Source organism: Leptosomus discolor, chromosome 2 (genome assembly GCF_034619465.1).
Source record: "Leptosomus discolor isolate bLepDis1 chromosome 2, bLepDis1.hap2, whole genome shotgun sequence".
Classification (NCBI taxonomy): Eukaryota; Metazoa; Chordata; class Aves; order Leptosomiformes; family Leptosomidae; genus Leptosomus; species Leptosomus discolor.
Genome location: NC_141392.1, coordinates 30,556,769 through 30,573,093, shown reverse-complemented (window position 1 = coordinate 30,573,093; position 16,325 = coordinate 30,556,769). Strand labels below are relative to the sequence as shown.

General features: G+C 38.0%; 1 protein-coding gene across 1 annotated transcript in view; it reads right to left on the bottom strand.

Moving 5' to 3' along the window:
* The window catches only part of SPTLC3 (serine palmitoyltransferase long chain base subunit 3), an 83,072-nt gene that overhangs the window by 53,027 nt on the left and 13,720 nt on the right, over nucleotides 1-16,325 (bottom strand). Inside the window, exon 2 of the mRNA XM_086460827.1 lies at nucleotides 683-874. Within this exon, the coding sequence (XP_086316953.1) occupies nucleotides 683-874 (192 nt within the window). The remainder of the gene's footprint in view (nucleotides 1-682; nucleotides 875-16,325) is intronic.

The following is a 16,325-nucleotide window of genomic DNA, read 5'->3' as shown; positions in this document are numbered from 1 at the left end:
TCGGTTTTTTCCTACATTATGCCAGGTGTTACTGTAAATGGTGGCTCAAACTGCACAGAGAAGGAGGAGCAACAAAAAAATCTAAACAAAGTTAGAAGGCAATTGACCTTGCTGAGGTGCAAGTTTCACTTAGAACTATGCAGGATGAAATAATTTCTAAGTCAGGACTCGCAAGGATTCAGGCTACAGTCGCTTTGTGCTGGGACAACGATTCCCAAGTGCTCTGTGACCAGCAGTCCAGCAAACGTCAGTCAGCAATTACAAAGATGTTTGCAGTGTCTATCACAGTGAAAGACAAAGTAAGATATGTTGATGTGACAAATAAAAATTGGGGTTTAAGAGACTTGGAGAGATGATATTTAACAATAAGGCACTTCTGAGTTTTCTCTTTCTGTGGATTGACCTAATACACTGAGATTCTATTTTGCTGAGAGTATTCTGACACTCTTAGAACAAGGTGAACATGTCTCTGGGTGAAAATTACGATTTTACATATATATAGGTACATACTCATACACATGTGTTTAAGTATACTGCAGTGCGTGTCATTCCTCTCATTCCTATGCAACGCTCTTCTCTAAGATGAAAGTTGTCTGCCTTGTTACTTTGGTAGGTTATTGTACATAACTTGCAAGCAGGGCAAAACTCAGCTGTGGACACGTGATATCTTTTTCATACATACTTTTTGTTGTTCTCTCTCTGCAGCAACGTTACGTTTTTCTAGTCCCCAGGCTCTCATAAAATCTCGCAGGTAGCCAAATATTGTTCCCACTCCAAAACCCACGAAAGTAAGAACAGCAACATACATTGGTGCCTGTTCAAAGTGCTCAATAAATGTTTTTTTGTAGAGAGTTCCATTTGATATGCCATTCTTCTGAAAATATAGAACAGAAACTTGTGATTAATACATTTAGTCTCATCAAAGTTTAGACCTTAGACCTTGAGGCAAATCTTTTTCTCTAATACACCACAAATCAGGAGACACATTTAGATCTTACACTGTAAACAGCTGATGCAACCTATACCTGAAGAGGAGGACCTTTAGCACTGCAGTTGTTACTGACCACTACAAGTGTCTTCCATTTTCTGTCCTCTCCAACATCCTCAATTGCAGGTGTCTTCAACACCACTCCCTTGTCTATTTTGAAACATGTGAAACTCATGAAAGATTGGCAACATATTATTGTGTAATTGGACAATTATTTCAAAGGTGATTAAATGCAAACCACAATACTTTGTTCTTGCAAGACAGAACTATAAAAAGGGAAGGGCGGCATTAAAAACTCACCTACACTGCGCCTGAATTTGCTTCTGGAAATCTTGTGTAACCCATTGCAGCAACTAACCTATATACAACAAATCCTGTCTAAAATAGGGCACGTTCTTCAGATCTGAGGAAGTATCCAAACCAGCTATGATTCCAGCCTTCTATTTCTCTTCTGATTTTGCAAATGCTTTTAATAGTATTTTCAGTGACATCTTCCACACTTCTAAGTGTACTTAAAAAAAAGAAAAAAAAATAAAAGAAAAAAAAAGAAGAAAAAAAGAAAAAAAGGAGACACCCACAGACACCCTGCTTGTTGGAATTAGTGACCCTATTGTAAACGACTTCTAGAAATTAACAACCATGTGTCGACAAAATATTTTATCTTGAAAATATTCTAAAATTTCCTTTTTCAAATTAAAGCAGCTAAGTTTTTCAGTTGAAATCTTCTCAAACCAACCAATGTTCAGTAGCCTTATCAGATTTTTCTACGTAAGAGAGGTATTTCTGCAAAATACGACAGCATTTACAGTTACCGTCTAGTAACAGCCATTATTATCTGCATATTATAAAGCAAGATATATGGTCTATGAATGATGAAAACCAAGAGTCTTCAGATAGCTCAAGGTTAGTACAAGGCTGGGAGAAAAAATTAAACACAGCAACAACTTGTCTAAAAACAAAAGTGGGGAAAACAAAGAGCATTTCATCCATTCCTAGAGTCCCACAAAAAAGTAGAGAAAGGGTCTCAGGGCTGGAATAACAAAAACAAGTGGATTTGCTGCTTCTGGAAAGCGGATGCTTTTATGCAGCACTTCAAATCCAAGCATTGGGGCATGGGTGACTGACTGAACATCATGAGGAAGTTCAACAGCTTCAGCCAACATAAATGCTCAGTGGAGCATTTTGTATTACATTACGATAACATGTAAAAAAGTCAACAGCAAAGTTTTATTTGGAAGAAAGAGGTGGAATTTGGGGCTGTGCATTTAAAGCACCTAGATGGTGGATACAGATGTAATTACGCTGTTGCTGGCACCAAAATCAAATACAGCAGATCTACAAATGCCTGAAATGATTCAGAGATCACTAGTTACACTAGTCACACTAGTCACACACTGGATGCTCTGCTGAATTGTACACTCACAAGAATATTATTATCTGTAATAACACCTGCGGTAGAGAGTACATTTTCTAGCTCCGTATCTCAAATGTAGCAATTCTAAGTAGCAGATGACCAGACAAAGATTCTAAAACCAAAAATAGATAATGATACTTTTTTCAGTATATTCTCACAACTTCCAGCAATTGGTAGCTTTGAGATTTCAGGAGCCTGAGATTGTTTTTTTGCATTTAATAGTCAGCAGGAGATAACTATGAATTTGTTCATCATTTTTGAACCCACAAATACTGTGGAAATGAATTGTGAATTTCGATAATTGATTTAATCTGTAAAAAAAGTATTTGCTTTTTTTATTATAAAATTACCTGATAATTTAATTTCACAATTTACTTTGATCATTGTCTGTTCAGCTTTCCCACTCAACCAATTATACAACTCACAAACTTCTGTACCAAAATGAATTCTGCCTTCCCACTTATCTATTCCCAAACCGAAGATTTTTAATCTATTTAATTCTAGCCTAGCCTAGTGTCCTTGTCCTTTACACAGATATAAAAAGAAAAAAAAAATCTATATTTTAATGCTCAACTTTCTCTTCAATCTACAAAGTTCAATAGTACCTTTTTGAGTTGCAGAGGAAGGGAATTAAAACTGCATACGCTTGAGGGCACAGTATGGATTTATACATCTGCAAATGATGCTTTGTCTCGTTTTCTGTTTCTTTTTTAAAGATTGTTAACATTCTGTTTGCCTTCTCACCACAGTTCACAGTTTCAGAAAAATCTCTTGTGTTTACAATATATCCTTCCTCAGCTGCAATAAACACCTGATTTGTACTTCTTAGGATAATTTCCCTCTCCAATTCATTAACTGATTTTTATTCAGTGACCTGCAATTTTGTCTACAGTTTTATCAGCATTACACGTTAGCAACAAGACCTTTCTGCAATGTGGGTTGTCCAGAGTTAATTTTTCACTACCCTGAAGAATTTGGTGTTGTCACCTATTTCTCCTCACTGCTTTTTCCAGACCATTGGTGAAAATATGAGAGAACATATGTCCAATAAGAGATTCCTGTGGGACTCCATTCCTTGTATCTCCCTGGTCACCTTTTCAAAAACCATATCTCATTTGTAACCCTCCATTTCTCTTGCAAAAAGTTCGACTTAAGCAGGAAGCCCAGAGTTACTCAGCAATTTTATGTTTGTCTTCCTTTAAAAATCTTGAGTAAACACCATTTGTGATTCGCTATCCACATTTTATTGGCTTGTTTTAAAAATTCCACTGGCGTTCCAAATCAAAATAGTTTCTCACTATTTTGCCACAAAGTAAGTATACTTTCCAGGCACTAATGCAAAGTAAAGACACCCAACACAGAAAGGCTATAGATGAAATTAATGAATGGATGTTATACCATGAGTTTGACAAATCTAGGTTTTCATTGGCTTCTTGGAAACCAAAAGCGCAATCAGGATACGCAACTTCTGTGTGTTCAGTCTCTGCTTAGCTTATTAGATCATGCTGTCTTGCACTCTCTTGATACCAAAGGCCACACTGGCAGCTCAGCCTTATAACTCTGTAACACATAGTTATAGAGAACCCGTGTCAACAGATTTGGCAGCAGCCTTAAACCACAGCTGCAAATTTGCTTCCAGTAATACACTCACAGCAAGAGAATTCCTGAGCAAGATTTTATTGCCAAGGAAGTCAACAAGAGTGATGCCAATGTAGTAAAGTCAGCTTTAAGTACTCTTAGATCCCCATATTCTGTAGTTACTCAAAGTATTTTGAAACTCTCCCCTAATGAAGAATTCCCTTCTAAATGCCTTCAGTTTTTAAAATGGAGAAATTAACACTAACAATAAATCTAACTGCTATTAGAGTGGGCATCAGTGTAAAATACTGGATACAATGGACAATCTTAATCAAAATAACTTGCTCTATAATAATGTAAACTAATCTCAAAGTCTATTAAGCACACTCCTGGCAACACCTTTATAAAGAATAGTTGCAAAACATGACATTTGCATTAGCAAAGAAAAATAAAAGATGGCTATGCAATAGCATGAAAAATCTTTGTTCATACTACCCTTAAAGTGAGGAGAGGATTTTTCGTTGCATTTAGGTCCTGCAGTCTCTAGAATAGCGCTCGTTGGCATGGGCCAGATTTGTATCAAGGGGAGAGCTAAGACTTGAACAACATAGACAGAGTGTCACAGTAAACCTGTGTACTGGCCCTGGTTAGTTTACTAGCAAATATTTAGCCGCTCATGCTGGCTTAAGTTAGGAGTAAACTTGTGTGAGTGGAGTTGTGTCGAGGAAACTGAGAACCAAGAAGTCATGTTTTCATACAAGTCTGTTCTGTAGAGACAACATAAAGCCTAAAGAAATCCAGAAATCCAAATTTTCTTTTTGAAACCTCTTCTTAATTAAATATTTTCTGAGCTATTATGGCCACATCTGATACAGCAGCAATAGATGCAGACAGGTATATCCTTGAAATAAAACTACTGGGAGAATAAAGTCTTTGTCTTTAAATATAAGTTCCCCACTAGGAATAAAATCTGATCCAGAAGCGGATGGAACTTTGTTTTACACTGCCTCAGTTTAAGAATACGTCATCTGTTTCTGGATCAGATTTTGTCATGTTGTTGCATACAACCCATTAAAAAAACAATGCAAGTTGACTGATCTACCTAAAGCTTCCAAGACAGATATATATACATGAAGAGAGAGGTGTTGAAAACTGTGAATCAAGCGATAGCCGTGATTGCTCAATATCTGCCAGATTTCAAGATGGCATTGGAATCTTGAGCAAATTGCGACAGTGCGTTGCTACAGCTAAAAACTGATGGGAGAACAGACTGATAATCACTGATGCAACATCTGATTGCTTGCAGATGGTTTGATTCTAAACAGATGTTCCCTCACTAATATTAGAAAAAAAGCACGTGGGACAAGATCCTAAATGTAGGTGATTTTTAGATGTCCTAGGACATGTGAGACAGCCACATGGGGATGACAGGATCTATAGAGACCCATACCCTTCCAGAGCAGAAGCTGAAGACAGGGTACTACATGGTTCCATTTTGGCTGCAAGGTACAGCTGAATCTTACTCAGAGCTTGCCACTGGATAGTCACAGTTTGAAGTAGGTGATGTGCAATTCTATCCCCTATGGATCACTGTCATCAGAAAGCTGGGTCTCAAAGAATAAAACTGTCAGGTTCTACGCAAACCCACCAGGTTGACTGCTGTAATGATTACGTTTTCCCAAAACCGTCGTACCTAGGCATCCATTAGACATTGGAGGATTCTTAATGATTGTATGCAGTCCCCAGGAAAAGAGAAAAGGAATCTGAAATTATGAAAATCAGAAGTTTCCTATAGTGAATATATTATTGACACAAATTGCTATCACTTCACATATCTCTTCAGTTACTGGTAATGGTATCCTTCACTTTAAGTATGTGGTTTCTTTTCTGTTACAACACATTTCAGATCTTACAGGCTGAAGTTTCTAAAATGAAAACCAAAAATGGCTACATGGGGAGTTCATAGCTTACTGAGCTATACAGTCAAGACTTAAAAATAGTTGTGAAACATGTCTAGAATGTGCTAAAATGAAGGTCACAGCCTCTTGCAATGTGACAAAGCCACAGGAAAGTAAGGTCTTCACACAACACAAGCTATAAATAGCAACCAGACAGAGAAATCTTTTAAGTTCTTATTACTGTGTGTCTTCAGAACCCTTGTTTAGACTGATTATTGATTTCTGCTGAAGTTTCAAGAAAAAATATATACCTAGTAGTAAGGCAATCGATAAGGACTAAAAGTAAAATTTCCAAGACTGTCCAGAAGGTTTAGGAAAAATAAGATGTCTTCAGAATAACTTAGGAATCCATGCACCATTGAACTTGCCAAAGATTTAGAATTTAACAGCTGAGGAACTCTGAAAAGTTTGCTCCCTGTAAACAGTATTTACTGCTGCTTGAGGTTTGTATGAAGATTCAGTCCTTTCATGATACTTTTTCACAAGCACCAGGAAATGGCTTTTGATTTGTTAATCAACTGTCTGTCTAACTCCTGACTAAAAACTTGCAGCCTCTCTGTACAAATTCATGACAGCATACTACAGGCAAATACCAACAAAGGTATGAGAAGACAGGATCTTCATCTTCCAGACTTCCATGATGTTTTCAGTTGAGCACAGGTGAAACTCCAACATATTCACCTTACAATAAATTCTTTCAGCACCAAATAATCAAGTCTTGCAATGCCAACTATGATGCTAATACTGTGAAAATACAGATGTGAATGACAAGCACATTAGAAATATACTGTTAAATAGAAAATACTGTTCTATAATTAGGAAAACAATACCCTTACTATATAATTTTCAGACTAACACTTTACTCTGGTCCTAAAATAATACTTTTGAGTGCAACATAGGAGGTTGGAAGGATGCAGAAGACTTACTCATAAACAACGTTCAGGAAGAAAAGAAGTTGGTCAAAGTCCAGAGACAGTAGGGGCAAGAGTCCAAACTAGAACAAAGATGAACTGGGAAGGTACACACTTCATTGTTTGAATCTGGTAAGCTTTAATGCAGATATTTATATCAATTCAAGAAGTGTCTTAGCCTGGTATGCCAGGATGTCAATTTCTAGCCCTGCACATGCTACAAGCAATGTGCATTCTGGCATTGATGAATGTTTATTTGCAACTATCAGGTAAACTCTCTACTGTGTGCAATTTTTGCCAAGCTTATAGATCAGCACAAGTTTTCATCTGGTATGAATTCAGTCCAGCAAGTAGAACCGCACATTGCAGAATGGTCATACCACTGTGTTTGTCAAAAGAAAAGCCACATACGTCTCTTTCCAGCACAGAAGGTTACAGTGATGCACACAGACTCAGGACAGATGCCAGTGGCAAATGGTGAAAATGCAATGTGATGATGGGGACAAAAATCTAAGGAAAGGCTACTTTAAACTGTAGGTTTCAGAAGCTGCAATATAAGCCCTAACAGATGCTATCCAATACCAACTAACCAAGGCACTTACATCAAACAGTATGCAGAAGATAAAAAATATTGCATAGTAAACTCTTCTCCCAATAGCTTTACAGTTGTACATTGCAAGCAATAGCAAGAAACACTAGAAAGAAAAAGGAATACGTATGCCTGATACAGCTCTTATTCTGTTTGCCATTATTCCCAGAAAATTCAAAGTGAACTCAACATAACTAGGAAGACATGAGGGCAAAGATGGAGCTTACAAATTTCAAATTATTAGAGACAAAACGATGAAGTTCACTACCCAGAGAGTTACTTACCAACACCAGAAGGTATTTCCTAACCTTACAGCAATTACAAAGTAGAAAGCCAGGCACGTTGAATCAGACAGAACTGGATGAAACGCCTAGGTTACAGCAATCCTGGCATAGTTCATGGCGTCAAGTTGCAGCAAGTGTGTGCTATTATTTCCAAAGTTGATAGTAAGCTACAAGATTTGCACTGCCTGGTCACATCAGAATATCGCCTGATCATTCAAATCCTATGGTTTTGGCTTCAAGAATAAACAAACAAACAAGATGATGAAGTGGTACCACTTCAAACACTGTCAGTTTCTGCACATCACTGGTGATGATCTACTAATACAGGAGTTTTCTTCCAGAAGTGATTTAGCATTTAGGGATTCATTCCATGGATCTCATATACATTTTTGATAAGAAACTAATATTTGTTGGGATCAAGATTGTAACTGAATGGAAAGTTACCTGAGACGATCTAACCAGACAGTTAGTGATTTTGCCCAGTGCGGATTCTAAGCCAAAAAACTACATGAAGTAATCCACCAACTAAATTTCCCACAAGGGGACTTTGCAAAGAACACCAGAAAATGTTTTACCTAGCAACAAGTTGCTCTCCCTGCAAAATTCCCTTGTGATGAAAACGCTATAGTTGAACAGACAGATCATATGCACCAATTTGCATAACTGAGTCGTCATTGGATCCCAGAGTTTTTCCCATTACGTAGCACAAGAGCTTCAAACAGGGCCAGGATTTTGCACAGGTGACAAATGTGAACGCATTAACAATGAGACACATATTCCCCTATCAGAATGGATGTGTCCCTGAACTTTCCTGGATCACGCCAAATACATCACAAGCTTCAATCTTAACCTGTTAAAACATCAGAAACAGTCTCAGGCCATCATTGGTTCCTGAGACGGCAGCACCAGTTGTGATTAAGACTTCTGGAAGGCATAACACATCAGGCCTCTTGTTCGAGCACCACAAATGTAATTTACAGCATTCACACTTCCCACCTGAAAGTTGCATGTCATTAGAATAATTTGTACACTATTCTGAGAGTTATGCACAGGTTAAGTTGAAACACTGTGCCCTCCAAGGCATTTCTATTATTGCAAGGATTAACGTATCATATTTCAGAAAGGTGACAACAGAGAAAAATCAATGCTGGTTTTGTTAATGCAGTCAGAGTTTTAGCTGGATTTATGTTATCTCTTCCAATGTAGTTAACTACTTTCAAATGATATTTAAATGCAGATCTCTTGGCATACCATGGATGGAGAGGAAAGAGAGAAATATGGAACACTACAGTAAAAAAATTACCAATTTAATAATTGGGAAAGCAGAATTTCTCAAGAACAGCTGGGAAAGAAGTAATCAGGATTTGTGTTGCTAGTTTTACAGGTAGGGGAACTAAAAACTCAGTAGGAATTTGACCATCTGTGTAGACAAGTTCCTTCTCTGACCTGGCATAGGACTTAAGCATCAAAATAGAGCCCTAAGGAAAAAAAAAACCCACATTCAGAATAAACTTATTTATGGTATAGTATATAGGTTTTAGGACAGAATAATTTGAGGAAGATGAGGGAGGCAGTCATCCCACAAACATGCCAATAGTGTCACAGCACATCACAGCCGGAATAAAGTTGAGTAAATGAATAGCTTGACACCTTCAAACATAAGACGACGGGAATTCATTTAAACAAGTTAGGCGACATGGCAGCTGTGCCCATGGCATAACTGAGGTCAGATGGACTATATACCAAAGCCAGCATCAGAATTAGCATATGTGATCAAATTGATGCACCATTTCACAACATGACATGGGCAACCCACCTAACCTCAAATTATCTTGTGAGAACCCCAGAAAGTTCAGAGTAAGCTGGATTCACCAACTTGTGCCCTAATGCAGAAAAGCTGTATATTTTAACAGATGACAACCAACTACTTACTTTAGATTTTTTTTTTTTCCACCTAAAACTCACAGAAACAGTAACAGCCTTCTCTAGTTATTTTTTGTTTGGAAAAGATCAAGAAAAGGTGGTTTCAATCCATTATGGTTAAGTAATGCCCACCTCTATACCTAAGAGGAGCTCACAGATGGCCTCCTCCAGAATCCCAGAGGTGGTACAACAGTTCTGCAAGAGGCTGTCTCTTCTCACTGATTTCAATTTCTGCCTTGTACAAGTGGAAAAGATGATCTGGACCTTGATGACCTCTTAATGTCTATTTAACTGTAACGATATTCACTAACAATTATTAAATTGGCTAATTCTATCTTAGAGCTCAAAATAAAATAATTGTGTTCTACTCTAATTGCTACAAGATTAATGAAAAAGAATCTAGAAATAAATTGTTACTTGATTTTTTGGTTTTAGTACATTAAACATTAAAATTAGCTTTGTAAGTTGTTCCGGTAATTATGTTAAGTCATAACACTGAGGATGAGAATGGCTGGCTTTCTCTCATCTGAACCTTATGTAAGCAGCAGGTTCACGGAAATCACCCTTAAACAAGTGTTCTCCTCAGGTTTTATAGCAGTCTAGACATAGACAAAAAAGAAAGTCCTCACCCTACCATATACTAATTTTTGTCAGTAGATCCACATCTACCTAGAGGCAAACACCTAGAGGCTGTGGTTCTTGGCTGAAAAGACAAGGATTAGGAAAAAGCAGTACACCAGAAATTTGAGACAGAAATCAGGTACAAGAATATTGAAGGAAAGGGGTGACTGAAACATGTTTTGTTTGTTTAGCAGAGGAACATGCCTTTTCCAATGCATAGCAGGAAGTAAAAAGTCAGTTTGAGTTAGTCTTTGGATTTGAACAATTTTTAACCTGTTTTCTAAGAAAGCAATGAGTTATGCCTTCACATTACCCCTCTATCTGCAAGTATCCCTCTAGTAGCTTTTGAGCTCATGGACTAATTTCAACCATATCTGATGGAAGAATAGAGTTTTTTCAGATATGAACTTTCATGAAAGCTTCAGGAAAATCTGACCTTGATAGTGCAAAGAGATCCAAATCCATGGGCTGAAGGAAAGACAGCAGTAACTTGGCTCTTTAGCCATTCTTGGAGTGAATGACACTAGCACAACTGTAACGACCCATGAGTCAGCACCTGCACAGCTCTGAACAAGGTTCGGCACATTCTGTCTCTTGCCTATCTGGAAAGTAAGGATGTGGTAGGCAAGCTAGGATGTTCTGTAGTGGTAGAAGATGGTGGACACAAAACAAGATGAAAGCACGCTTCATTAGACCCCTTGCTTATGGAAAAAAGTTGTGGACATTTCATAAGCCTTTGTCTTACCTCCAATATAATTTCTTCCTATATTGCTTCAGGCCAAATTAAAAAATCGTATTCAAAACACTGCTGCACCTTGGAAGGAGTTTAAGAGGACACTAAGGTCTCTTCACTCAAAGTTTTCATTTATACAATCATAAAATCTTAGAAATCGAGGGACTTAGGAAAAGGAGGAAACAGAACAGCAGAATAACAGATTTCAGGAGAGCACAACTGTACTCAGAAATAGCAGGCAACTCTATAGGAAGCAATATTAAAGCTAAAAGGAGCTAAAAACCCACTCCAGCCATCTCTTAAAACATCAACACTATTGGCAAAAGGACAAACCACTCTGGTGCTACTAAGCAGTATGCAGGCCTTGGCTGAAGTAGTCCATCCAGCTTTGGGCAATGCTTTTTGAGAAAGAAGAGGTGAACCAAATAGAGAGAGCTGGGAAGAGAAGTGTAAAGTCTGGTCAAGTAAGTTATAAGGAAAAAATGAAAAAAAATTGAATGAAAAAAATTTGAATTGTCTAGTAAAGAGAAGAGAAAACCCTAATAAGTGGCAGCCTAAGAGTCTTCAAACATGTAAAAGGTAACTGCAACAGGAAGAGAATAATCTATGCTCTGGAAAGTGTCAAGTTGCTTAAACTACAGCCAGGGTGATCTAAATCAGATGCTAGAAAAAACTTTCTACTGATAAAAGCAGATAAACATGAAGCTAAAGCAATGGAAATGTTTAAAATGGGTATAAACAAAACTGTCAGGAAAATTTTGTGTATAGTCAAAGTTAATATTATCTAGCAAAAAATATGAGAAAGCAGTGCTGTTAGTCTCTTAAAATCTCAAAACAGACTAGCAAAGTTTATGGACTAAGAAGCTCCAGAATAGCCTTCAAGATATTCTAGCATAAAACTAGCCCTGGATAAAACAGTCTGCCTTCTTGGACAGAAATGGACTAGGTGACATTGCAAAATACTTTTAAGCCTTTTTACCTATTTTTCCCATTTACCTTATATTCAGAATCCTCACCATGACATGAAATATTGAACAGAAAACACCAAGCACTCCAAAAATAGCTGATGCACGTTTTGCATAGCCTGAAATGCAATCAGATAGAGAGAACTTCTAAACCATGGATGCTGGAAGAAAGAAGTAGGTATACAGAGATTCTGTTTACAAGTAAAATAAAATTGACATGAGTCTGGCTTTTGGCAACTTTTTTCTTCTGTGGCCACACGAAACCCCATTATCTCTATCTCACTAAAATCTTTATGTAGCACCGTTCAGTCCTCTGAGAGATAAGATAATATTCTTTTGACTTTTCCATTAGGATAACACTTCTGTTCACACATCTGTACCTGTGCTTCTAAATTTGGGAAGCACCTAGATAGACCAACAGTAGTTGGCAAAGCAAAAACTAGGAAGGACCATCTAGAAGGGATGTGCTGAAGGTCTGATTAGTCATACACTCTCCTGAGCAACCTGACATGTTTCAGGAATAACAGAAAGTGCCTATACACCAATCTTATTCCTCTAATATGACCATGGTCAACAAAACCCAAAAGGAAGGGTCGGTCTCTCAGAAACGAATGTAGTTTTAAAGCCCATTATAATTCAATTATTTTAGCGTACCAGTAAAACAAATAGCCTCATATGTCTGAAAAAAAATTTATTGTTGTTTAAAGTCATACATGATATAACATTCTGCCTTTCTATAATGCCTGCTACAAATATATTTGTGCAATAGGGCAAATAACAAGCAATGACAAAAGGTGCAGGTGGAGAGAGGTTTCAAATTTGTTCTGACAGTTTTAGTTCATCCAGTAACTGCTCTGAGACATGAACTACATATTTACATCTTACCATCTAGCAGAGAAAAATATAATTTACTTCTGAGGAATGTCCATGTGTGCAAAGTAATATGAACTCACTAGCATGTCCCATGGTATAAATCAGTTGAGAAAAATTAATAAAGCTCAGTTATAGTGGAGGACAAAAAAATAAATTACCTTGGGTCTCATGAACAAAAACTCCCCACAAAATCTGTCTAAGGAGATGCTCCTATAGGTAAATATTTCAGACATAATACTTCACAGTGAATTCTGAAACAATACTAGTATACTCTGATAACTCCTTGTTTTACATTCTTTCCCATTCCACAGGGAAGGAAGCTCTGTACTCCCTTCATTATCATGTAGGAAATTCATCATCCTAAACTGAATTAAAAAATTTTATGTGTCCATCCTGACAGCTCCCTTATGGACTAATGCAATAACTTTAGCATGTGAAAAAAATCAGTTGATACAAAACCAAGAATGACAAGAAGGATATACAGAAAAACCATTACAAATCAAGAATATCCCCCTTTGGTGACCAAATTCATAATTCATATCAGAGAGTATGGTTGTCTCTTTTTCACCCCCCCTTTTTTCTTCATTTTCATGGATCAAAACTAATCTCTTAGACCATAGTAGCTGATGGAAGACAAAAAGTGTAGGAAAACATTATTTGAAGTTCCTACTTTTTTTTTTTTTTTTTTCCTCCTACATTCTGCTCAGAGGAAGAAAGTGAAAACTATTAGAACAAAACTCAGGTGGAACTGCCCAATGGCAGGGACTCATGAGGCAGAACCCAAGGCCTATCAGTGGGGAAATATGGCTAAGGCACTGTGAGCTCTAAAGAAAACACAACTCAGTACTTCAGTACTCAGGAAATGCAGCTATGGGCAACAGCACAAAGCCCTGGAGAAACTTCTAAAAAAGATGAATCTTGCTTCCAGAAAAAACAGAACTGTCATCTGCGAAGGCTAAACTATGTGATTAGCTTGAATTACCTGTTTAAATGATTGTTTGAATTATGTGAGGACCTGATGTTTCCAACCATGACTCTTACTCTTCTCTAACCAACAGCGCTTCCACTCCAGGCTGGCAGGAGATCACGCGTAATGGCCTCCACTGCCAAGCTACACTCCTTATTTTGCAGTAAGTCAGTCCATGTGGCAGGCGATTTCTGCAATGCCTGAAAGCAAGGTCTTGCCTCAGTGACATGCAGGGGCTCCTCGCTCACAGCTTGTACAGGAGTGGGCAGGCTTGCAAACTGCTTCCTGATGCTGAGTTTTACAAAAGCAAGATACCTTGGCAGAACCTTCCCTCTGCAAGAAGTAGTGGCTCTGGAATCAGACTCAGCTCAATCAGAGCAATGGTCTGGCTTGAGTTTTGCCTATATCCACACAGAAAGAGATGGCAGTTCATATTCCCATCCAGTTCTAGAGTCCAATCCCCAAAGTGTACTATAAGCCCTAGCTTCAAGTCAAGTTAAAAGAAACAAATGAGAGATTTCTCCTTTTGGCTGAAAGGAGAATTAAAGTGGTTCAGACTAAACTAAGAGCTTAGTATAGCCATGTCCACTGAAGCTGTTGTGCGGAAACAATGTAGAAATGTACAGTGAAAGGCACTGGCTTCCCTGAGGGACCTTGAAAGGTACCAACGAAAAATTATGCCCATTTCAGACGAGTCGGAGAAAAGCGTGCAAAGAGATTATATCGCTTCATGTCAAATACCCTAAAACATAAATTCTGTGTTCAGGTAGTTTACTTACAGGTTTACCTTACCAAATGCATTGTTGCTTCATTCTTAAAGAATCACTATAATCCAAAGCATGGGTATAAAATCCAGTATCCTTTGTTATTTATTAATGAACAAAACAGATTAGAAGTTGTTTTGGAAAGAAAAAAAAAACCCTGAACAACAGAAGAGTATCCAGACTGAGATTCTACCATAGACACACTGCCCAAATAGGTAGGCTTGGCTAGATCTATCCATTGTATGCCAACATTGGTTGAGGACAGAAAGTAATAAGATTGGATCCTACAATATGCCTTGAGAACTGAAAAAGCAACTGTCAGACAGTGCAATGGTAAGTGGAGACTCACAGGAAGAAAATAAAATATAATTATGCTTAAAGTTCAGATTGTCACTTATGCCTTGACTGGAATGGAATACCAAATCTTGTACCCTTACTCAGGTGTGTCACACCATGTAGATTGTTTGCATTAAAATAAAACATAACTTCTGGGGGAGTGAATTCATGCCAAGAATGGAAAATATTTGACACAGGCATTCCTGTGCTGCCAGGAGAAATGATCACAGACCACAGAATTTTGAAAGATTTTTATTTTCTGTAGGAGCCATTCCAAAAATCTGACCACTTATTTTGCAAAGCAGAGCTGAATTATTTTGAAATTCCATATATGTCTCTGTGTCTCTGTAGTGAACAAAAGCTGTGTTACCAGCTTTTCTGTGTTACAAACCTCAGTAGAATAATATGGAAGGCTTGCATTCCTACACAAAAAACCTGCAATTCTATCCTCATTTCCTAAGTTCCATCTCAGTCCCACACAGACCTCATATCTGCTTTTGGTATCTTAAAAGACATACTGCAGAGAAGACCACATTTCCCCAGAAATACTACAGCCCAAATTTGGATTTGGAAAGAAAATTGTAAAATTCAAGAATATGCTTCAAGAATGTATAACAAAATGAATTCAAGCATTCTTACTAGCCCAAATGAACAGAACAAAGGTGTTGCAAACAGTTACAAAAAAGGCTAGAGTTCTCCTAATGGGAGTATGGTAAAAAACTGGCAGTAGCAGCCACAGCAAGCACTACTGCTTTTGTTTTAACTTAACTTTCAGTTAATGTATTTCACTTCAGAGTACTATGTGTTAGTCAATACACACATTGGCTGTGAAATAATTAATGTTTCTGCAGCTATCTGCTTGCCAGTCCTACTTATTTGATATTTGCAAGAAAAAAAAAAGGAAGGGAAAAAAATAATCGACTCACTCCCTTTGAGGTTACAGCTGCTTATAGAGCTACATCTTCCCCTCCTTGTGCCATTCCTTCCCCTCAGCTCCTTTGCCTTCATCCTGGCTGAGATCTCCTGCCACAAACTCAACCCATCCACCTTTCACCTCCTCTTGGCTTTCCCTCTCTAGCCTCCGGCTACACCGGCACCTCCAGTGAGTTTGACACTCCCCTGACCTAGTTCTCACAGAGCATTTTGCTCCCTCGGGCAGCTCCACCTTACACCACCTGAGCACTACCACACAGCTGAACACAGCTTGCTCCTCTGGACAACCAAGCAAGCCAGACTCTCCAGTTCAACTGCTGCTTTATCTCACTCCCCAATTTTCACCCTGGCTGGCCAATTGCCACTTGGGAGAGAGCTCTTTGTCCCTTCTATTGACTAATACAGATTTAACTGACCTTGACTTGAAAGTGAGAAGGAGTTACAAAAGTTCAACTATGAGTCCTTGTCCCTGATCCTGCCACTTGAAT